Genomic DNA, 24,212 nt, shown 5'->3' with positions numbered 1-24,212 from the left:
TGGTTGGCATTAGGAAGGGTATCCAGCTGTAGAAACTCTGCCAGATCAGATTGCAACCTGGTGCAGCCTTCTGGCTTGCCAGTCCTCAGTCAAACCGTCCAACCCATGCTAGCATGGAAAGCGGATGTTAAACGATGATGCTGATGATGATGATATAATGTTAGTGTATAGAGATAAAATTATCTAGGCAAGTACCATGGTAGCTTTTAGATATGCTCCATGTAGCGATAAGTGTTGGGGATTGCTTTGTGTTAGCAATCATGTTAACAGCAATCGGGCAGCAGAAGCATGTGTCAGTCATTGTAAATCAAGTAATTATGATGCATGACCGTCTGTAAAAGTAAAAGAAAATTTTGATGATGCATCAGTCTTTGTATTCTTTATAATTGTTTGAAATATATACATACAGACATATATATATATATATATACATATCATCATCATCATCATCATCGTTTAACGTCCGCTTTCCATGCTAGCATGGGTTGGACGATTTGACTGAGGACTGGTGAAACCGGATGGCAACACCAGGCTCCAATCTAATTTGGCAGAGTTTCTGCAGCTGGATGCCCTTCCTAACGCCAACCACTCAGAGAGTGTAGTGGGTGCTTTTACGTGTCACCTGCACAAAAACGGCCACGCTCGAAATGGTGTCTTTTATGTGCCACCCGCACAAGCCAGTCCAGGGGCACTGGCAACGATCTCACTCGAAAATCCTACGGGAGCCAGTCAGGCGGTACTGGCAACAGCCACGCTCAAAATGGTGCATCTCATGTGCCACCCGCACAAGAGCCAGTCCAGGGGCACTGGCAACGATCTTACTTGGCTTGCCGGGTCTTCTCACGCACAGCACATTTCCAAAGGTCTCGGTCAGTAGTCATCGCCTCGGTGAGGCCCACTGTATACATATATATATATATATATATGTATATATTGATAAGTACTGGATTCAACTGAATCAACTCCACAGTATTCTTTTATTCTTTCACTTGTTTCAGTCATTTGACTGTGGCCATGCTGGAGCACCGCCTTTAGTCGAGCAAATTGACTTCTGTAATCCTAGTACTTATTCTATCAGTTCCTTTTGCCGAACTGCTAATGTTACAGGGATGTAAACACACCAGCGTCGGTTGTCATGCGATTTTGCGGGGACAAACACTGACACACAGACATATATATATATATAAATATATATATATATGCAAGACAGGCTTCTTTAAGTTTCTGTCTACGAAATCCACTCACAAGGCTTTGGTTATAGCTTGAGGCTACAGTAGAAGACACTTGCCCAAGGTGCCACGCAGTGGGACTGAACCTGGAACCATGTGGTTGGGAAGCAAGCTACTTACCACACAGCCACTCTTGTGCCTGTCCTCAAATTTTTGACCTTAGGCCTCATAATCAGTCGAGATGTTACAAATAGCTGCTACAGTACCGCCTACTGTCTTAAAAGAAGGGAAAATTAGCCTGATACTTTATGCGTGAAGAAAATAAGATGAACTGGTCAAGTCTAGAACACTGATTATGGATCATCTCAGTGAGAGAGGAGACCTCAAGTTCAAAGAACAATTCAGTAGTAAATAGGATTTAAAATAAACAAGTTTTACCATAGTTTAAAATTATTATTGTATGTGACTGCATTTCTATCTTGTCCTCCAAACGTAATTTTCTTTTTTACATCCTCTCTGTCTACCTTTCTTTGTCTGTCTGTCTGTCTGTCTGTCTATTTATCAGCTGCTAGATCTTTACCTGTTATGCATGAAAATGTATTGCAAACCTTTGGCATGTATTTTTTTTTTTTTTTTTTATTATTGTTTTGTTTGGCTGGAGTTTATTACTCTGATGCTGTAATGCTAAGGTTTAAACAAAAAACAAGCTATGTTACCACTGCACAGTTTTTAATGTTGTAGAGCAAGATGGGGGATAATACAAACTACAGAGCAGTATTGCCACACATGGCTTGTATATATGTAACTTTTAAACAAAATCTGTATGGAATTCATATTGCTCGAGAGGAATATATTGGGAGGGGGGGGGGTAAATATCTGTTAAGAAGCAACTCCTACCAATTTTTATGTATCAATCAGGTACGTTTTAATTTTTACATTTATGTAAAGATAGTTAGACATGACTAATTGATTCTCTGTTGTTTCTAATTAGGTCTACATGAATTAGTGTTGGCCCCATCTTTTGATGTTAAAATTTTGAGCACAGAGTTCACTAAATAATCAGTTCTCTATAATATACGAAGTGGAACACACTGTGAAGTCAATTCTAGTTGATGACTTTAATATTGTCAGTTTTGCATCTCATTATTTACATTTAGATTGTGTTGAAGAAATACTCTAAAATATTTGATACTTAATAGGAAAAAAAAAAAGAACAAACAAAAACAAAATGGGACACAATCTTGAGTGTTGTTTGCTATGTTACATTTTCAAGGATTATTGCTTACAATCAGTTTGCATTTTTGTGTTGTTGACAAACTGCCATGTTGTAATATTTTTTCGGTGTTTTCTGATATGACAAGGATTGTTGGTTGCAAAGAATTTCAAATCTTAGTCAATGTATTTTTTTTTTTTTTTTTTTTGGTTGTGTTACTCTCATTTTTTTTTACTCCGTAAAAAATTTTTTTATTTCAGCCAAACAAAAGTGAAACTAGAACTTAATAATAATGCTAAATAAACCCAGCTAATTTTCCTTTCTTAATTTTTCTTAGATTAGGAAATGTTCTTTTGTTGTTTCCATGTCATTTTGTAGAATGACCTTTTATCTAGTTGTATATGTTTTTAAGGGAAGATTAAAAAGTTCGATTGTATGCTCTTCTTTTGCCCTGTAATGTGAAGCAATTATAGTTATACTAACTGGTTTCATTTTGAAGATAGAAAAGCTTTGTTGATAAACTAATCTAAAGTATTAGGCTTTGATCTTTTTGTGAACTGCCTACAGTCATGATTTTATTAGAAACCAGCATAGTTTTAGTTGAAATGATTTGTTGCTGCCTTGATTTTGCTGAACCTTGCCTGGAAGTGAACTACTAAAACAAAATTGGACAAATATCAACTCTACTTATTTCCTTCCTTTTATTAAATTACATATATAAATTTTATAAATTACATAATGAAATTCGATTTTTTATTTTAAATGTGTTTTTTATCAAAGCAAAATGTGTACTAGATGGATATTTTTGAAATTAGATATATTAACCTATTGGAGAACCACTGAAGGCTTACTTCTGTATAGTATGTCCAGGTCACGCCAAGCTTGCAGACTCCATGGCTCTAAAGTATACCTATAAGACTACTTGAACTCAGTTTTACATGTTAATGAAGCATCTTTTGAACACATCAAACACCGTCCTTCCATTTACACATTGTAAATTATACTTCTCTGATGCTATATATAAATGATACTGTTGGCCACTTCTTTGAAACAGTTGTAACTGAGATGCATCTCAGAATGCTGTGCCAGGGATTGCTGTCTCCTATAAGTTTTGGTAGATACTCAGTTTCATGTTGTTTGTATCTCAGCCTGAAACTTCTGTGTAGTTTGAGTGGTCTTCATCTATTCAATTGCAGAAGTCTCCAAAATATAACCTCTAATTATAGCCTGTTGTTCAATGCAATTGCAGTGGCCAGCAAAATTCACACTGCCTTGAGTAATAATAGCAGAGATGGTCAGAATGTGTCCATAAATATCTTTGGTCTTATGCTCACACTTCTCATGTTTTATGCCCTCATGAGAAGCCTGGTGTTTGTATTATCAAGGCAGTCTCGAAACTCCTCCATAGTTCAGGTTTCTTCTCTGCAGAAGAAAATGCTCTCTACATATGCCCTGAAGAAAGCAAGCCTTTTTAACTTTGAAATGCTTAATTACCAGATGTTTAGAAGCTCGTTGAAGGCGCTCTAGTAGGATAATAACTGATAGTTGTCTTGTCAGAGATACAGATACCATTTTAGCCTCTACATGGTCACTTGAAAAGAAAGGACACATTGGACCATGTGATTCCAAATATAAAAAAAAAGCAGCACAATTCTTGTTGGAATGCTTTTTGATCGTACATCTGATTAACTTTTTTGATACCAAGTCGCCCAAGACTGCTCTTTTCTATCATAGACTTTGTGTTTTTATGTGATCTAAATTAAAACCTTCCATCAAAATTTCATGTTAATTTTTGTTCCAAACACTGGTACAATACTGACAGTTATTTTTTTACGGAATTCATTATTTTCAAAATTAATTGAAACAAAGGCAGTACATATCAGCAGAAATATGACAACAAAAGGGATTATTTAGGGCTATTAATAATATTAAAAAAAAAATTCTGTCACCTTTATAATGTTGGTAGTAACTAGAATATTTTCATGACTTTTCTAGAAATTTCCAAGACAGTTATTCAGAGTATGTAAAACAAAAAAAATTTCAAAGAATATAATAAAACTCATAACTATTTTTTTACTTGTTTCAGTCATTGAATTTTAGTCATGTTGGATTTAGTCAAACAAATGAACCTCAGTATTTATTTTTTTAAGGCTGGTACTTATTCCATAGGTCTGTTTTTGTGAAAACCACTATGTTACTGGGTGTAACATAGGTGGGGGACATGCACAAACACAAGGCCACACACACACACACACACACACACACACACACACATATATGCAATTGGCTTTCACTTAATTTCCACCTGCTAAATTATCTCACAAGGTATTGGTCAGCCAGGGACTATAGTAGAAGACATTTTCCCCAAGGTGCCACACAGTGGGATTGAACCTGAAACCATGTGGTTGTAAAGCAAGCTTCTAACCATACAACCATGCTTACTCGAATTACTACAATAATTTCTTTTTTTGTTTCTTGTTTCTTTTTTGCTGTTGTAAGGTATAGTTATTTAATTATTATCTAAAATTTTCCTTCATTTCTCATATTGTGGTAATATTTCTTTTTTCCTGTGTTGCATCTCTAGATGTTGTCCAATTTTGTTTTACGAGTTCTTCCATGTGAGGCATGCCAGCTAGAAGATTCTGAATGTGGAATGAAATTAGAGACATTATTGCCACTATTTTATTGCAGCAAATCTTTTATCAACAGTTTCTTTAGATTTAGCATTTAAGGAATTGGATGTTCCTAAAAATTCTTTCTAAATATAAGTATTGAAATAAAACTAAAAAACGAAGCTATTTGAATGTTGGTAGTATTTTTTCCTGAAATACTGACAACATTTAAATATACTGTCTTTTCATTTTGATATATATGAATGTTGAAAAAATATTTTATTCTAAAAGTATGACATTCTTACAAAAATTGTGTTAACATCCATCTGAATTATCTTGTAAAAGGGATTTCCATCAAGAGGTACTTTCAAAATGGTTTCCATTATTTCAGGCGTCACTCACTCAAGCTTAATTCTGCCAGTAGTCGCTAGCTTGTAAAAGACTATTAGATTTATAACAACAGCTATAATAGAAATAATAATACACTAGACTTGCTGTAGAATTGAAGCTGGAATGGGATATATATATATATAATGTATGTATAAAAAGAGTAGGCTCAATGTTAAGGTTGCAATGTTCAACTGCTGCATGCTTTATAATGGAAAGCATTTTGAAAATCTGAAAATCTTGGAAATGAAATGCAGATTTTTGACTTGTGATATTTTTTCTTTTTTTTTCCTTTTTTTATTTTATTCCTCATAGATTTTCAACAATTTATCATCTTTAACCTACAAGTCTCTATAAGACTCTAATTTATTAATTTTTGATAATTTGAATTTCATGTACCCACATGGGGAATTCCAGTTTTATATTTTCTACAGAAATATTTTATTTCAATTTACAAATTTGTATTGAAAAGTTTCTAATTATCAAATCACTTAACTTTTTAAAATCAGATATTTTTAAGAAAAAAAAAAATATAGTAATTAAACTTTATCACATTTTTTTTCCCCACCATAAAAAGCATATTTAATGATTAAATTTTTTGGTAATTTTACTTTCCATAAATAAATTTTATCTTTAAATGTATTATATTCCATGTCATAAGTAAAGTGATGTTGTGATTCTGCCACACAAAGGTCTCTGATATGGTAGCATCAGAAAAATATCCATCCCTCTTATACCCCCACTATTCTTGAGAAGGCTGGGAGGGTCGGGTGTGTGTGAGAGGGAGGGGAGAATCCTCGGACACCTCCTTCCTTGAGTCCTGATAGAAACAATTTTCATTACGCTTTCCATTCCCAATCACTGTTTTTCCCTATTGGGCCTGCTTTAGGTTCTAGGGATATGCACACTTTGTGCTCCCACCCCATGCATCCCAGAACATGTTTGCAGGCTGATTGCTGGTTGTACTGGCATTTAGATGAAGACTGCCATATATTTTTTTCACACAGACACGTTGAAGTAGTTAGACTTTAAGGGCAGTGAGGTAGCATAATTAACATACTAAATGTTACATATGTTAATAATTATGTTATACATGATAAAACTAGTAATGTTTATTAAAATAAAATGAGATCTCATTAGGCACAAGGAAATCATTAACTTGCAATGTTTAAAGTAATTTTACAACTTTTGTCTTTATCAATTTTTTACAATTTGCTATTAAGATTATACAATCCATTTTTAGAGTAAAATTTATAAATTATTGTCCATGTTAAGTTAGTTTAATCGTGATACCTCACTCACCATTTAAGTTGAGACTAGTCTTAACAACTACTTAAAAAGGGACACTACAAAAAAACAAAAATAAAAAAGGTTTATGAACCCCTACGCAACAGCAACGCTTCCCATGGGTACTGCAGGTCTTCCTCTGATCATGCCCCTTCTCCCAAACCCACACCTCTTCTAGTTCTTAATCAATGATGCCATGTTATATTCCTTTATATAATGTAACTATAGTTTTGAAATATGTGAATTAATGTAATTAGTCAAAAATTGGTAAGTGGAATAGACAGAAATAAAATATTAACCATAATTAGATTTATTCAAACATGAAGGAATCCCCACCACCACCACTCCCCCCATATTAGACTGTTTTTCTTTTAAATGTCTGCTGATTTGATGAACTCTGTATATCCTGACCAGATAACGAAGGTGTTAAACCTAAGCAAATGGAAGAACTCGCCTATGAAGCTACTGATAAGGTGTACGGCAAAGAAGATAGCGGACCTTATGAGTGTCTCCGGTACTGTTTTGGAGTTGATTATTGCTTCTGATTCATCTCTCTCTCTCTCTCTCTCTCTCTCTCTCTCTCTTTCTCTCTCTCTCTCCCTCCTCCTCTTTCTTTCTTTCTTTCTTTCTTTCTTTCCCTCTCTCCCTCCCTCTCTTTCTTTCTTTCTTTCTTTCTTTCTTTCTTTCTTTCTTTCTTTCCCTCTCTCTCCCTTTCTTTTTTCTTTCTTTCTTTCTTTCTTTTTTTCTTTCTTTTTTTCTTTCTTTTTTTTCTCTCCTTTTTTTCTCTCTTTTTTTCTCTCTTTCTTTCTTTCTTTCTTTCTTTCTTTCTTTCTTTCTTTCTTTCTTTCTTTCTTTTTTTCTTCCTACTGTTATAGGGCCTTGCAGACTGTTGTGTGGCTTTCAGTTACATTTGCCCTTTTACATTCTGAGTTCAAATCCTGCCTGGGTTGGTTGTGTTACATTTTTGTCCTTCTGGGTTTGATTAAAATAATTATCAGTCAATTTAATAACCTCTTCTGCTCCCTCTTACCTTTGTTAGAAATAATTATTATTATTATTACTATAGCAAAAATGATGGATTGAAAGAATCATTAAAGCAGTAGATTAGTTTGAACTGCTCAATAACTCCCTCTCCCTCCCTCCCTGTCTGTCTGACTCTCTCTCTCTCTCTTTTGTTTCAATATGAGTTTGTTTTTCTCTTATCATTAGATTATCGTTTGGCGTGGTTGTTGGAACAATGAATAAAGTGGCCAATGCCATGGAGAATGGAGAGTATGATTTTGATGGCACCCATGATAAACAAGTAAGTAGTCAGTTGTAGGTCTTTAATTTGCTCGAATATGGCTTCATTTTCTGTCATCATTTACTGTTGCTGTAGCAACAGATTTATGCACATGTGTGTGGGTAAGTCTGTTTACATACATAAATAAATACATATGTTGTTATTTTGGGTTTCTTTTTTTTTTTTTTTTTTTTTTTTAGATTCAAGCCCCAATTGCTGAACGTGCCAACATAGTAAAATCCAGAATCGCAGATATTGAAACATTGAAGATAAAACTTGATAAAAAGGAAGAGGATATCAAGGACCTTAAAATGCAGTTGAAGTTGAAGGTAAGGCTGAAGTGTGTGTGTGTGTCTGTCAAGTGGGGAACTTTGGTATTTATATATCCCTCTGCATATAAGAGAGAGAAGTCTCTTTTCTTTTGTCAATCAGATGAAAATTAAACACTCTTAACCCTTTAGTATTCATATTATTTAGTGAAATGTAATGCAGCAGAAGTTTTAAGACCGATCCTTCTGGTGGTATAAAGCACTTGTGGCAGTACCATGTAAAAAGCACCTTTGTGGCAACACGTAACAGTGCCTGTACGGTGTCACATAAAAGTGCCCATGTGGTGCCATGTGAAAGCATCAAGCACACTCTGTAAAGTGGTTGGCATTAAGTGGGGCATCCGGCATTGTTGTTGTTGTTGTTGACACTCCGTTGCTTATTACGTCGAGGGTTCCAGTTGATCTGATCAACGGAACAGCCTGCTCGTGAAATTAACGTGCAAGTGGCTGAGCACTCCACAGACACGTGTACCCTTAACATAGTTCTCGGGGATATTCAGCGTGACACAGTGTGACAAGGCTGACCCTTTGAATTACAGGCACAAAAGAAACAGGAAGTAAGAGTGAGAGTGAGAGAAAGTTGTGGTGAAAGAGTACAACAGGGTTCGCCACCATCCTCTGTTGGAGCCTCGTGGAGCTTTAGGTGTTTTCGCTCAATAAACACTCACAACGCCCGGTCTGGGAATCGAAACCGTGATCCTATGGCCGCGAGTCCGCTGCCCTAACCACTGGGCCATTGCGCCTCCACTCTAATCCGGCATTAGAAACTGTCAAATCAGACTGGAGTCTGGTGCAGCTGGCCAGCCCTGGTCACACCGTCCAGCCCATGCCAATATGAACAATGGGCATTAAATGATGAAAAATTGTTTTTCATTTCTGTTAGTTTATGAATGTAACTTATCACAAAATATATTGTTAATCTCTCTCTACTTTCAAAGGGTTTAGAGATTCTCTGACTAAAGCAATATACATTTACAGGGGTCTTCTTTAAAATAAGATTATTCTGCTAAATTAATAGCATTTTTTTTTTCTCAAATGATTGATTTTTCATTGATTGTTGTTTTGTTTGTCCTCCCCATTCAGTCACAAGTTAAATGCAATATGGTTTTACATTAATATAGTGACATTAAGTGGCCAACATATTTTTGTTTTCCCTTTATAGCAAGAAACATTGAGCCAGCAACAGCTGAAGGTGAAGGTGACTGAAAAGAAACTGGAGACTGCCACCAAGGAATATGAGGATGAAAGCAAGAAATTGAAACAACAGCTGGATGAAGTTCGATCTCAGTTAGACGAACAACAAAAGTAAGTTTTTTTTTTTTCCTGCTAATATAATGGACATTATATTAAAATTTGAAAGGTAGCAAGCTGGCAAAATCATTGGCATGTCAGACAAAATGCTTCGTAGCATTTCTTCCAGTTCTTACATTCTCAGTTCAAATACTGCTGCGGTGACTTTTGTCTTTCATTTTTTTTTTGGTGGGGTGGGGGGTGTCAATAAAATAAATACCAAAGGAGCACTGGGGTTGATGTAATCAACCTCCCACTTCCTTCAAAATTGTTGCCCTAAATTGTGCTAAAATTAGTAAGAATTATTTCAAAATTGTAGTAAAGATTGCCAACATAACAGGGCAGTCCTAGTTTAGGGCAAATGACAACCCCGATACTTATTTTATCTCTTTTGCCTAACCACTAAGTTACAAGGGTGTAAACAAACCAACACCGATTGTCAAGCAGTGATGGGAGACAAACACAAAAATACACACACTCACGCACATACTGTGGGTTTCTTTCAGTTTCCATCTACCAAATCCACTAACAAGGCTTTGGTCAAGCTAGGGCTATTGCAGAAGACACTTGCCCAAGGTGCCATGCCATGAGACTGAACCTAGAACTATGTGGTTCCACCTATATGTGTGTGAGTATGTGTATGTTAGTGTCTCCAGTTGTAAAATGGTTGTCACTCTCATGCAAGCAGTGTCTTTATTTCCAGCACCTTTACAGGTGCTGGTGTCATGTAAGATGCACTCATGACAGCACCCATGTCGGTAGAGCTTAAAAAGCACCCAGCACATTCTGTAAAGTGATTGGCATTAGGAAGGGCATTGAGCTGTAGTTTGGAGTCTGGACCGCTCCTTGGTGGGCCAGCTCCTGTCAAACCATCCAACCCAGCATGGAAAACAGATGTTAAATGATGATGATGATTCTGTAAGAACATGTCTGCCCGTGGGGGAATAATATCTTGCTTGCACACAGGATTGGTGACAGGAAGGGCATCTTGCCATAGAAAATCTGCCTCAATAAAACTCTTGACTCATACAGACATGGAAAAGTGGGTATTAAAATGGTGATGATGAATTTATTTATTCTTTCTACTTCTCACATCATCATCATCAGTAGGTGCAGGCATGGCTGCATAGTAAGCAGCTTGCTTCTCAACTACATGGTTCTGAGTTCAGTCCCAATGTGTGGCATCTTGGGCAAGTGTCTTCTATAGCCTCGGGCCAACCAAAACCTTGTGAGTGGATTTAGTAGACAGAAACAGAAAGAAACCTATCATATATATATATGTGTGTGTGTGTGTGTGTCTGTCTGTGAATGTATTTATATGTGTGTATCTGTGTTTGTTCCCCCACCATCGCTTGCCAACTGATGGTGGCGTGTTTTTGTGATTTGGCAAAAGAGACCAATAGAATAAGTACTAGTCTTACAAAGAGTAAGTCCTGGGGTCGGTGATCCAGCATGGCTGCAGTCAAATGACTGGAACAAGTAAAAGAATAAAAAAAAATATTCAGTATTAATAAGGCACACTTGTTTTACCCTGCTTTCTTCCAGGAAAGGAGTTTAGTCACCGTGTTTATTGAATGTGTTATGTATTTTCAATCTTTGCAGGCAGTTTGAGAAGAATGTCAGGATGATGCAAGAGGACATTGATCACCTGCAAGAGGATCGGTCGGAGCTGGAAAAGAAGTTCAAATCTGCCACCCGTAAGCACCTGATGGAGGGACTCTCTCGCAACAACTCTGCGGGCCCACCACCTGGTAAGATGTTTTGTACTGCACTATGATCCTTAGATTAACCCTTTTGGTGTTAACCTGCTTGAAACTGCCCCTGCTTTTGTGATACAAATGGTGTCATTTGAAACCTTAATCAAAATTTCATGTTAGTTTATGTTCTAAACACTGGCTTAATAATGAAGTTGCGGACTCGTGATCATAGGATCGCAGTTTCGATTCCCAGACCGGGCGTTGTGAGTGTTTATTGAGCGAAAACACCTAGAGCTCCACGAGGCGTCCGGCAGGGGATGGTGGCGAACCCTGCTGTACTCTTCCACCACAACTTTCTCTCACTCTTACTTCCTGTTTCTGTTGTGCCTGTAATTCAAAGGGTCAGCCTTGTCACACTGTGTCACGCTGAATATCCCCGAGAACTACGTTAAGGGTACACGTGTCTGTAGAGTGCTCAGCCACTTGCATGTTAATTTCACGAGCAGGCTGTTCCGTTGATCGGATCAACAGGAACCCTCGACGTAAGCGACGGAGTGCCAACCAACTCTGAGAAATACTTCATTATTTTCAAAGTTAATTGATGTCATTTGAATCTCTGGTTAGCTATTACACTTCAAAACCAACCATTCACCACATTTGTTCCATCGGGCTGATGGGTCGGCCTCAAAGTCCTTTCAGCTTGTATCACCAGGGCTGATCAATTGGTCTGGGTGTCCCAAGAGGGTTAGGAATGCCACTTAGTTATAATTGTATGTTGTTACTTTTTCCAAGTGTTTTAGAATTCTCTCGGTGGAAAACATTAGTTAAAATTTCCTGTTTGTTTATGTTCCAAATGCTTCTAGAATGAACTTTGTAAGATCGTTCTTCATTACAAAAAAGGAAACTTTTGTTGCTTAAAGCAGTGACTATCATTCGTGTTTGACAACTGTATTTTAACCAAAAACTGTATTTTAACCAAAAACTGTATTTTTAAACAAAAACAGCTATAACTATTATTTTAAATTAAATTACATTTAATCAATTATACATAACGTTTTAGAAATACTCTGATTACACTGTAAAAAAAATTAAAAATTCTTTTTTTGTCTTTAGTCAGTAAGTGTTTTTTCCTATCTGCTTCTATCTAAAAACCAAAGGATATGATTGTTATTCCCTTCAAACTTTGCTTTTCTGACCTGGACATCAGTCTTTTGAAACTGACCTATTCTCCATTACATTTCAGACAGATTCAGTGCTGAAGCAGAAATATTGTTATACCAAATGTTCTGCTCAATACCACAAATATGCTTGTCAATTGCTTGACCTTAACCACTTGAGCATGTCCTTTAATGGCTGACAATATGTGCATCTCTGATCATAAGTAGGAGTAGTTGGGGAACATCATAGCCATGTATTGTGAGGGATTCTTTGGGGCTTGAATAAATGTAACAAAAACAAAGTTTGAAGGAAATAGTAGCCATTTTCCACACTTTGTAGGGGTAAGCAATAGGAAATAACAGTTGCTACCCAAGGACAAAAATCATGTTACACAATTTTATTGAATTACCAAATGTAATATTTTCTTCTCCTTCATTAATCTCTGGTGCATTAACAGCAAGTCCTACAGTACTCTGCACATCATCTACCAATGTTCAAGAATCACCAATGCTGAAACAACAGGTAAGAGACTGTTTCAAAATTTTTCTTAATCTCCTATTTTGTGTGTATGTGTGAGTGTGAGTGAGTTTGTTTTGTTTAATTTTGTTGCATTGCATTTCCTTTCCTTTCTTAATGTGTTCTCTGATTGTAAACAAAAATGCCTCACTGTTCTGTATAGACCAGTGGTTCTCAACCATTTTTCATCTATGGACTCCTTTGATTCCCTGTTTACTCTACTGGAACCCCATAACCATTCAGTGCATATAAATAAAAATTCTATTATATATATTTTTTAAAAATATTATTAGGAATTGTGGTTCCGGGTTCAGTTCCACTGCATGGCACCTTGGGCAAGTGTCTTCTACTATAGCCTCGGGCCGACCAAAGCCTTGTGAGTGGATTTGGTAGACGGAAACTGAAAGAAGCCTGTCGTATATATATATATATATATATATATATATTATATATATATGTATGTGCGTGTATATGTTTGTGTGTCTGTATTTGTCCCCCCAACATTGCTTGTCAACCGATGATGGTGTGTTTACGTCCTCATAACTTAGTGGTTCGGCAAAAGAGACCGATAGAATAAGTACTAGGCTTACAAAGAATAAGTCCAGGGGTCGATTTGCTCGACTAAAGGCGGTGCTCCAGCATGGCCGCAGTCAAATGACTGAAACAAGTAAAAGAGTATATGTGTATTCTAGAAGTGTAAGCAATTTATTGAACATAAATCATCCTCCTCATCATTTAGTATCTGCTTTCTATGCTGGCATGGGTTAGACGGTTTAACTGGAACTGGTAAACTGCAGAGCTGCACCAAGATCCACTCTAATTTGGCGTGGTTTCTACAGCTGGATGCCTTTCCTAATACCAACCACTCTAAGAGTGTAATGAGTACCTTTTACATGCCACCAGTACCGGTGCTTTTATGTGCCACCGACGCGGGTGCCAGTTATGTGATACTGGCATTGGCCACAACTGCAATTTCACTTGGCCTTGGCTTGATGAGTTTTCTCAAGCACAGCATATCGCCAAAAGTCTCGGTCACTTGTCATTGCCTCCATGAGGTCCAACATTCGAAGGTCTTGCTTCACCACCTTGTCCCCATGTCTTCCTGATTCTTTTTCCACATGTTCCATCTACAGTTTGAGATCAACAACAAAATTATATATGAATCCTCATGGGCCATATGGACCCCAGTTGAGAGCCACTAATATAGACAGTGTCATTTGCTTGCAGTCCACCACAAAAGCACATCCAGGTTTCTTGACATGTCTTTATGTTGCACAATCTTCATAAGCAAAAAGACTTGTACAAATGTTGTTGTTTGTTTCTAGCTTTCCTTGTAGCTTATGTCTGGCCTTTTTTGTTGTTCAGTAGCGATATGCTGTACTTGAGAAGACCTGTCAAGCCAAGTGAAATCGTAGTCGTGGCTGATGCTGGTGTCACGTAACTGACAACCCGGTGCCAGTGGCACATAAAAAACACCTTTTGCACATTGAGCTTCATTGGAGGCAAAGTGGCATGATGGTTGTGAAAAGCTCCATGGAGGCAATGATGAATGACAGACCTTTGGTATTATGTCATGCTTGAGAAGATCCATCAAGCCAAGTAAAATTGTAGTTGTGACAGATACTGTGCCAATGGCACGTAAAAGCACCCGTTACACTATCGGAGTGGTTGGCATTAGGAAGGGCATCCAGCCATAGAAACCATGCCAAATCAGACTGCAGTTTGGTGCAGCTTGCCAGCATGGACAACGGATGTTAAATGATGATGGACCAGGGTATTATGACCTTACTTGGAAGCAGGTGAGTGTTGGTGTCAGGAAGGGCATCCACACATAGAAAATCTCTCTCCCAACATATTCTCATCTGACTCATGCAAACATGGAAAAATAGATAAGACATTGGGCAACAAAAGCTTTGATCTACTTGAAGAACTAAAAACATTTGACCAAAGGTTTTCATAATGGAAATGAACTCGGTACTGTGTGCTTGTGAATTAAACTCCTCAATCATTAAACTGAAATAAACTCCTCAGTCCAGGTTGTGTTTATAGGATTCTGATTCAAGGGTATTTCTTCTTTGCTTTCAACCTCTTGTAAGTTTTTTTTTTTTTTTTGCTTGTTTTTTGCAGATTTCTTCAATGAAAGAAGCATTAAATCATGTAATTCAAGAAAACATCCGTTTAAAGGGTCAGAGACTAAGAGTAAGTTGTTCTTCATCATCATTGAAATAACTATTGTTCTCCATCTCTCTCTGTTTCTCTCTTTCTCCTCCTTCACCTTTGCTTTCATTCCATCACTTTTGCTTGTCCTTTTATTGGCCTTTACTTTTCCTTTGTTTCCCCTTTGCTCCCCTTCTCCCTCTGTTTCCCTTCCCCCTCTTTGTTCCCCTTCCCCCTCTTTGTTCCCCTTCCCCCTTTTTGTTCCCCTTCCCCCTTTTTGTTCCCCTTCCACCTCTTTTCTCCCACTCTACCTCATTGCTCCCCTCAGCCTCATTGCTCCCTTTCCTCCTCCTCCTCCTCCTCCCCCACCTCCCCCTCCTCTTCTTCCTCCCCCTCCTCTTCTTCCTCCTCCTCCTCTTCTTCCTCCCCCTCCTCTTCTTCCTCCTCCTCCTCTTCTTCCTCCTCCTCCTCTTCTTCCTCCTCCTCCTCTTCCTCCTCCTCCTCCTCCTCCTCCTCCTCCTCCTCTGTTTTTATATCTGTCACTTTCTCTTTCTGCAGTTGCCTCTCTTTCTTAAGTGAGGCATTTCACTCACTCCTATTTGACTAACACAAGAAAAAAAAGTCACTCCCTTCCTTTTCATAATAAAGATGATACCATTTACTAGAAAACTGGTTTAGTTCTTTAGAATGATGATTAAGTAAAATGTTTGAATTTGGTACAAAAATATCCAATAGACATTTTTGAAAAATTGACCATTTTGTCCAAATCCAAATTTATCAAATAATAAAAGAAAAATTATGTTTCTACGGAAGTGACTTCTTTTAAATGTTGTTACTAAATCTGCTTTGGTTTCTGTACCAGGATCAAATGAGTCAACTACCATCCCTTTATGTGCCTAAAAAACCTACAGGTCTTGCCAATAAGACAGGTCTCGTCAAGATTGGGGAACTTCCTGACAATATTCCTGGCAAGACAGAACTGAACGATCTTACAAAGAGAGTTACTCAGCTGTTGAAGGTCTGTCCAAAACTGTTTTCCTTATATCTTGTTTTGCTAGAGATCTTGTACGTTTTTTGATATTTTTTACTTCATATATTAAACAGTTTCTTCATTATTTACATTATTTACATTTGACAGCTATTTGTTTCATCTTGTTTGTTGTTAACACAACATTTCGGCTGATATGCCCTCCACCCTTCATCAGGTGTCTTGGGGAAATTTCGAACCTGGGTTCTCATTCCTAAGATATTTCTCGATGTTATAATTATTATTATCACTGCCTGGAATCGAACTCGGAATCTTGGGGTTAGTAGTCTGCGCTCTTAACCACTATGCCATATACCTGTGGGCAATTATAGACATTTGGCATTGCGGTTAAGAGTGCGGGTTACTAACCCCGAGATTCTGAGTTTGATTCCATGCAGTGACCTGAATAATAATAATAATAATAATAATAGTATCGAAAAATGACTTAGGTATGAGAACCCAGGTTCAAAATTTCCCCAAGACACCTGATGAAGGATGGAGGGTATATCAGCTGAAACTTTGTGTTAACAAACAAGATGAGGACAAATATCAGCCAAATGTAAATAATGTACATAATTCCTCATCTCTTAAATATAGAACTGTATAAAGTTTCTTGTTAAACAGGTGTGTATTTGTAAGGTAACAAAGCCTTCTCAAATGTAGTTGGATTTGAAGTTTTTATTTATTAGTTGGCTGTGAGGTAAGAAGTTTCTGAATCACATGGTTCTGGGTTCAGTCTAACTGCGTGGTACCTTGGACAAGTGTCTTCTGTTATAGCCTCGGGCCGACCAAAGCCTTGTGAGTGGATCTGGTAGACAGAAACTGAAAGAAGCCCATCATATATATATATATGTGTGTGTGTGTGTGTGTGTGTCTGTTTGTTCCCCCACTGTTGCTTGACAACCAATGTTGGTGTGTTCACGTCCCTGTAACTTAGCAGTTCGGCAAAAGAGAACCGATAGAATAAGTACTAGGCTTTCAAAGAATATGTCCTGGGGGGGTCAATTTGTTCGACTAAAGGCGGTGCTCCAGCATGGCCGCAGTCAAATGACTAAAACAAGTAAAAGAATAAAAGACTATGATTCAGCATTCCCTTTAGTAGAGTCTGTGTAAAAATGTTATGATGAGCTTATATTGTTTCTCCAGTGATAAAATATGTCCACTGAGTTTTTTTTTAATTTTTAGTGTTTTTAGATATATTTTGTGTATAAACCTGTATCAATATATAAAATTATGTAAGTGCATTCTATAAACTGCAATGTGTAAATGACTCATGGGCCCTGTGAATTGTGTCGGTTTAAAATGAATGTCTTTTAATTTTTTTCGTTTATGCACTAGTTGCATAACAGCATGTGCATACGTGCATGCAAAGAGCATTACACTGATCTATGATTCTGTTCCATTTGTCAAACCCATTTACTGCTAAATAGTTATCAGCTGCGTCTCTAACTTTACTCTTGGATTTGTTTATTTTATGGTGCCTTAATTTCACCATGGAACAAACTGCACATTAAAAGTGAAGCCCTATCAAGACAGCTTTGATGTGGTTTCAATCACAATTGAAGCCATTCCCTGCAAGTGAATGAACAGCTCAATTGTCAGTTGCCCTGCTCCTCTAAATTTAGGGTTCATCTACCTAAGGATGTATAAAGATATTTAAGGCATGGCTGTATGGTAAAAAGTGACCCTTGGGCTAGTGACTTCTATTGCCCCAAGCTGACAGAGTGGATTTTGGTAGATGGAAACTGAAAGAAGCCTTTGTGTGTCTGTGTGTTGTCACTGACATACAAATGGTGTCATTCATTTTCAATCTTCTGTAAAAACATGTCTGGCCTTGGGGAAAAGAACAAAATTTGTGTTTAATCATCATTTATTAACGAAGGCAAAGTCAATGAATTTATAAATAAAGGGACAGGAAGCATAACTGAACACAGATATTTGTGTCTGGGCATGGGAAAATATTACCTTACTTGGAAACAGATTAGGGTTGGTGACAGGAAGAGCATTCATCCATAGAAATCCACCTCAATGAATTCCATCCAGCTCATGCAAGCATGGGAAGGTGAACATTTAAAAAAAAAAAACAAAAAAAAATAATTTACATATTTGTATCTGAAGGGAAACTAGAATATTTGGAATTTGGCTTTTACTTTTATTTCTTTATTTATTTGTTATTCATTTTTTTGTTTCCAGGAAGCTAATCAACTGAGTGCTTGCCCTGTGGTCATTGACATCAGTAGCAGAAAGCCTGGTAAGTCTTTTGCTAAACATCTGACTATTTTGAACCACTACACATGCCATGGAAACTGTCTTGCTCTTGTATAGTCAGGATTGCCCATAGTTAAAACCACCCCATCAAAATTGCTATTATTGTTTGACCTCATACTCTCTAATTTCTTATCATAACCTTATATATATATATAAATAATATATGAGTATATGCGTATATACGTACATGTATGTACATACCTTCATCCACATGTATATACATACCTTCATCCACATGTATATACATACCTTCATCCACATGTATATATAAATGCATATCTGGGTACAGGACGTTGCAAAAAATATGGACAATATTATAAACAAGGTACAGAAAACACACAGGCCACATAGAGAACATTTCCTTCATCAGCTGCCACCATTATAATACTGGCGTTTCGAAATATATATATAATGAGCAAAATAGCTACTTCTAAAATCTCTAAACATGGTAACAATATTAGATGGTAACGTTTTTTTTTTTTGCCACTATAACATGGCTGTTCAATAAAGAGTTACGTCACTACATTTTAACCTCAGGAAAAATGTCTTTTCCAGTTGGTTAATGACACACAATATGTGTCCGATATATTTTGATTAAGGGATTGAATCACTCCCCTCCAGCTTGGCAAGACCAGTAGACCATGGTTTCTGAGTCCATCTTTGCATTCTGAGTTCAAATTCCTCCAAGGTCAACTTTACCTTTCATCCTTTCAGGATTGATAAAATAAATACTAGTTGGGTGCTGGGGTCAATGTAATTGATTTGCTCCCTTCCTTGAAGTTACTGGCTTGTGCTAGAATTTGAAACCAGTAATGATACATCAGATAGATATGATGGAATGTGAGGTGGGTTAGCATGTTGAACAGTAGCATCTATTTTGGTTATTATTGGCTTATATCTGGGTCCAGTTCTCTAACTTGAATGTTACCTTACTATCCTTAACCCTTTTGTTACCAACCCAGCTGAAACCTGCTCTGGCTCTGAGTACTAATGTCTTGTTTTCATAAGTTTTGGACTAAAATCTTCCACCAAACCTTAGTCACAATTTATGTTCCTAACACTAGCTGAATGATAACTAAGTTATTTTACTAAATTCTTTGTTATATTTAAAGTAATAGAAAGAAACACAGAGCATCTCAAAATAAATACAGTAATGAAAGGGTTAATGAAGTTTGAATATAGTAGAACTGGTCAAAGGACTAAAACCTGTTTTGACTTTTTTTTTTTTTATCTGATTTGACTTATTCAGTAAATTTTGTATATTTAAATGGATTTTTAAAAAAAACATGACATTTATTTATTATTTAATCTCCCTTTGTATACCGTGTTGCACATGTACTCAATGTTATTTTCATTTTGAACAGGTACCAAGCCAGTGACTCAGACAGCTAGTCCTAATATGCAATTAATACGACAATCTTCGAAACTTGTCCAGCTTGAAAAGGGAACTCAAGAAGTAAGTTGATTTTTTTTTTTTACCTTTCCAGAGCAGCTTGAAACCTCCCAATCACTGCTTTAGGTCCTTCTTCATCCTCCCTTTCTTCTTGGATTTTATTTATTTGAATTTTTTTTTTCCATCCATACTGGCAAATTTTCTTGTTCTTTTTTTCCAAATTTGGAAAAATAGAACTGTTGGTCTTAACATGTAGGCAATAAACTCATAATTGGTTTACTGCAACTGGCAGACTAATACACTTTGTCCAGTGATACAGTACAAACCTATTGTGAAGTTGTAATCTTATATCAATCCTTGACCTTGTTGAGATTTATTGAAATGTATGGTTCATTGGTTTTGAGGTGGAAATAGATTGCATAATGTTCAAACCTTTTCAAGAACTTCAGCAGCATGGATAGCGGAGAGACCAGGCCAGAAACAGCTTACCAGAAGTTTACTTTTTTATTCTTTAGTCTATGGAGTCACTGGAGTGATCAAAATATTTATTCTAAAATTATTAAGTTTACTTTGTATGTGTGTGTATGTGTATATAAACTTCTTACCACACAGTCATGCCCGCAACAATATATATATATATATATATATATATATATATAGGTGCAGGCATGGCTGTGTGATAAGAAGCTTGCTTCCCAACCACATGGTTCTAGGTTCAGTCCCACTGCATGGTACCTTGGGCAAGTGTTTTCTACTATAGCCTTGGGCCGACCAAAGCCTTGTCAGTGGATTTGATTGACTGAAACTGAAAAATGCTCATTGTATATATATATATATCTGTGTGTGTGTGTGTGTGTGTGTGTGTGTATCTTTGTGTCTGTGTTTGCCAACCCCACCACTTGACAACCAGTGCTGGTGTCTTTACATCCCCATAACTTAACGGTTCAGCAAAAATGACCAATAGAATAAGTACTGGGTGTCAATATATTTGACTAGAAATTCTTCAAGGCAGGGCATGGCTGCAGTCTAATGACTGAAACAAAGTAAATGATATATAGGCACAAGAGTGGCTGTGTGGTAAGTAGCTTGCTTACCAACCACATGGTTCCAGGTTCAGTCCCACTGCGTGGCACCTTGGAAATGTCTTCTACTAAAGCCTCAGGCTGACCAAAGCCTTGTGAGTTGACTTGGTAGACAGAAACTGTCTAGTGACTGGCATAGTATTGTTATCAACTTCCATAATGGCAAAGGAGATACTCCAGAAATAATGGCAGCATTATAGCCCATTGGCAGTACTGGGATTTTAATTCTTCAAACGGAAAATTTATCTACAATAGTCCAGTGTTCTCTCCAGGAAGATTTTAATTTCTCATTTAAATAACACATGAATCATTGTTGGGTGTTGACTTCATGAATACATGGAAAACATTAGCTGTGTGTGCATCAACAGATCTTTCATTTAATCCCTAAATAACATGTGGAGTCACTGTCAAAGCATTTTTTATGTAATTTTTAAGTATTTTTTTTCTTTCTTAATATCTATCTTTCATGGTGTCATATCTTAGGTAGTTTTTGTAAACCTGGACCTTTCTAAGAATTTTTAGAGCAAGTGTCGCTTATTTTCCTTTTTTGTTAAATTTCTTTCTATTATTACAGCTGGATATCATATATAACACTAACCACTCAACTTTGAAGTGGGAATTGATACCTACGTTCATCTAGGTAGGCTGAGGCAAGTACAGTAAAGTGTCCAGAGCACAGTGCAAATGCTAGTAACATGGATCAACTGTCTAGTGCCTTTATTATCCATTTGCCCTGTCTGTTAACCCAGTCATGTCTGTAGATATTATAGAGCTAATTAATTGGCTTTATGCTAGTTTTTCCATTCTTGTATAGACTGGAAAGAACAATGTCTTGTGTGTTCCAGTTCCGCTCATAGCACTTAAAATGACATCATCTGCTTTATTTTTTTTTTTCAAAATTGTGTATCTGATATTATTTAATTTTTTTTTCTTTCCTTTTAAACAGCTCCAAGTCCAGGTGACCAATTTTCTGGCAGCAAACAGGACTGGTGGTCAAGTGAGAACAGATTTTTCATCTTTCCCAACACCTGAATATGCTCGGGTATGTAGTTTTACTCTTTACTCTTTACTCTTTTACTTGTTTCAGTCATTTGACTGTGGCCATGCTGGAGCACTGCCTTTAGTCAAGCAAATCGACCCCAGGACTTATTCTTTGTAAGCCTAGTACTTACTCTATCGGTCTCTTTTGCCAAACCACTAAGTTACGGGGACGTAAACACACCAGCATCGGTTGTCAAGTGATGTTGGGGGGACAAACACAGACACACAAACATACACACACACACACATACACACACACACACACACACACACACACACACACACACACACACACACACACACACACACACATATATACGACGGGCTTCTTTCAGTTTCCGTCAACCAAATCCACTCTCAAGGCTTTGGTCGGCCTGAGGCTATAGTAGAAGACACTTACCCAAGGTGCTACGCAGTGGGACTGAACCCGGAACCATGTGGTTGGTAAGCAAGCTACTTACCACACAGCCACTCCTACGCCTATGTAGTTTTGTTAACTTTTTTTTTTATTCTACTACCATATTTCAGTTGAAATATATTACCTATGTGTGTTTCTATTAACTTTGAGAGCAATCAAAAATTCAGTTGTATTTAATAAAATGACTTTTACAGTTACTTTTGTATTAAACCTTTAATGTTCAAATTACTCTGCCAAAGGTAAAGCTTATTTATTCATATGATTTTGAATTAATCATGTATTGTTTCATAGCTTTGAGATTTTGATGATGTTATTTTCTATTTTTAGAATGACATTGCAGGGTAGGTGTAAGAGGCTAGATCAGGCCAGTTTGAACATAAAACAGGAGGCTTGTTTTGACTGGATATGGCCAGTTTAAATGCTAAAGGTTTAAACTAGTGTTTCGAATATAACCTGAAAGTTTCTTGTGTAAAATTGTTATTAACCCCTATGTTTATTATTGTTATTATTAATTCATAATTCTAAGACAGCAACCTGGCAGAACCATTAGCATTTCAGACAAAATGCTTGGTGGCATTTCGTCTGTCTTTACTTTCTGAGTTCAAATTCTACCAAGGTCAACCTAGCCTTTCATCCATTTCAGGGTCCATAAAATAAGTACCAGTCGAGTATTGTTGTTGCTGCTGGCACTCCGTCGCTTACGACGTCGAGGGTTCCAGTTGATCCGATCAACGGAACAGCCTGCTCGTGAAATTAACGTGCAAGTCGCTGAGCACTCCACAGACACGTGTACCCTTAACTTAGTTCTCGGGAATATTCAGCGTGACACAGTGTGACAAGGCTGACCCTTTGAATTACAGGCACAACAGAAACAGGAAGTAAGAGTGAGAGAAAGTTGTGGTGAAAGAGTACAGCAGGGTTCGCCACCATCCCCTGCCGGAGCCTCGCGGAGCTTTAGGTGTTTTCGCTCAATAAACACTCACAACGCCCGATCTGAGAATCGAAACCGTGATCCTATGACCGCGTGTCTGCTGCCCTAACCACTGGGCCATTGCACCTCCACATGGTCGAGTATTAGGGTTGATGTAATCAACTTTACCTGCCTCCCCCGAAATTGCTGGCCTTGTGCCAAAATTTGAAACCATTATTAATTTATAACTCTGCTAAAACACGTTATCAGCAATTTTTCTTTCTTTTTTCTCTCTTCTTCTCTAGGTACTAAAAGAGAAAAGCCTGGACAGCCTGGTACTTGGGCGAATATCAATCCCCACTCCTGGCACCCGACCTGAAGTCATACCCGTCAATATCCAACCATCTCAACTCCACACGATCCACAACAAACTTATTACAGTTAATCCATGAAGCCAGCCTGTGACAAAACTTAATCCATATACAGATATAAGCTTGTAAATTCCTACATTTATTGCAATATATATATATATTTAAATGTCTTTTTGTTATATTTAGTCCTTTTATTATTATTATTTTGTTCTTAATTTTTTGTTTCTTTTTGTAAAAGGGTTCATTCATTCTGATCTTCCCTGGTGATCGTCCACCCGTTACTCTACCCTATTTTTCTGTTCCCTCCCCACTAATGGCTGTGGCTACTAAAGTGGTAGCAATCTCTGTTAAATGTGTTTGGTCTTATTGTTTGTTTTTTTTGTTTTTTTTTTGGTGATGTTAGTATTGCAGCTTCTCATAATTGCTACAGTTATTCTACATCTTAGAAATAAATGGCCAATGACCACAGATAAAGATAATTTTAAACGATAACATATATGAAATTAAAAAGCAAGACAAAACTCTTAAATGTTCTCTTGTTTAACCTTAAGGTTAGACTCGATCAAGCAAACCTATGATCAAAGATGTTCTACCCATGACCATCC

General features: G+C 37.1%; 1 protein-coding gene across 20 annotated transcripts in view; it reads left to right on the top strand.

Annotated features, from left to right (window-relative positions):
* LOC106874338 (dynactin subunit 1) overlaps positions 1-23,777 on the top strand; it is a 113,173-nt gene extending 89,396 nt beyond the window's left edge. For all 20 annotated transcript variants that reach the window (XM_089362396.1, XM_089362394.1, XM_089362395.1 and 17 more), the window contains 12 exons: positions 7,083-7,182; positions 7,878-7,971; positions 8,151-8,279; positions 9,442-9,584; positions 11,172-11,320; positions 12,882-12,946; positions 15,068-15,139; positions 15,960-16,115; positions 18,318-18,375; positions 19,757-19,848; positions 21,814-21,909; positions 23,542-23,777. In XM_089362396.1, the coding sequence (XP_089218522.1) occupies positions 7,083-7,182; positions 7,878-7,971; positions 8,151-8,279; positions 9,442-9,584; positions 11,172-11,320; positions 12,882-12,946; positions 15,068-15,139; positions 15,960-16,115; positions 18,318-18,375; positions 19,757-19,848; positions 21,814-21,909; positions 23,542-23,688 (1,301 nt within the window). In that variant the 3' untranslated portion in view covers positions 23,689-23,777. The remainder of the gene's footprint in view (positions 1-7,082; positions 7,183-7,877; positions 7,972-8,150; positions 8,280-9,441; positions 9,585-11,171; positions 11,321-12,881; positions 12,947-15,067; positions 15,140-15,959; positions 16,116-18,317; positions 18,376-19,756; positions 19,849-21,813; positions 21,910-23,541) is intronic.
* Positions 23,778-24,212: the final 435 nt, after the last annotated feature.

Source organism: Octopus bimaculoides, chromosome 14, assembly GCF_046866305.1.
Source record: "Octopus bimaculoides isolate indiv1 chromosome 14, ASM4686630v1, whole genome shotgun sequence".
NCBI lineage: Eukaryota > Metazoa > Mollusca > Cephalopoda > Octopoda > Octopodidae > Octopus > Octopus bimaculoides.
The sequence above is the reverse complement of the archived record's forward strand: the minus strand, read 5'-3'. Positions and strand labels throughout refer to the sequence as shown.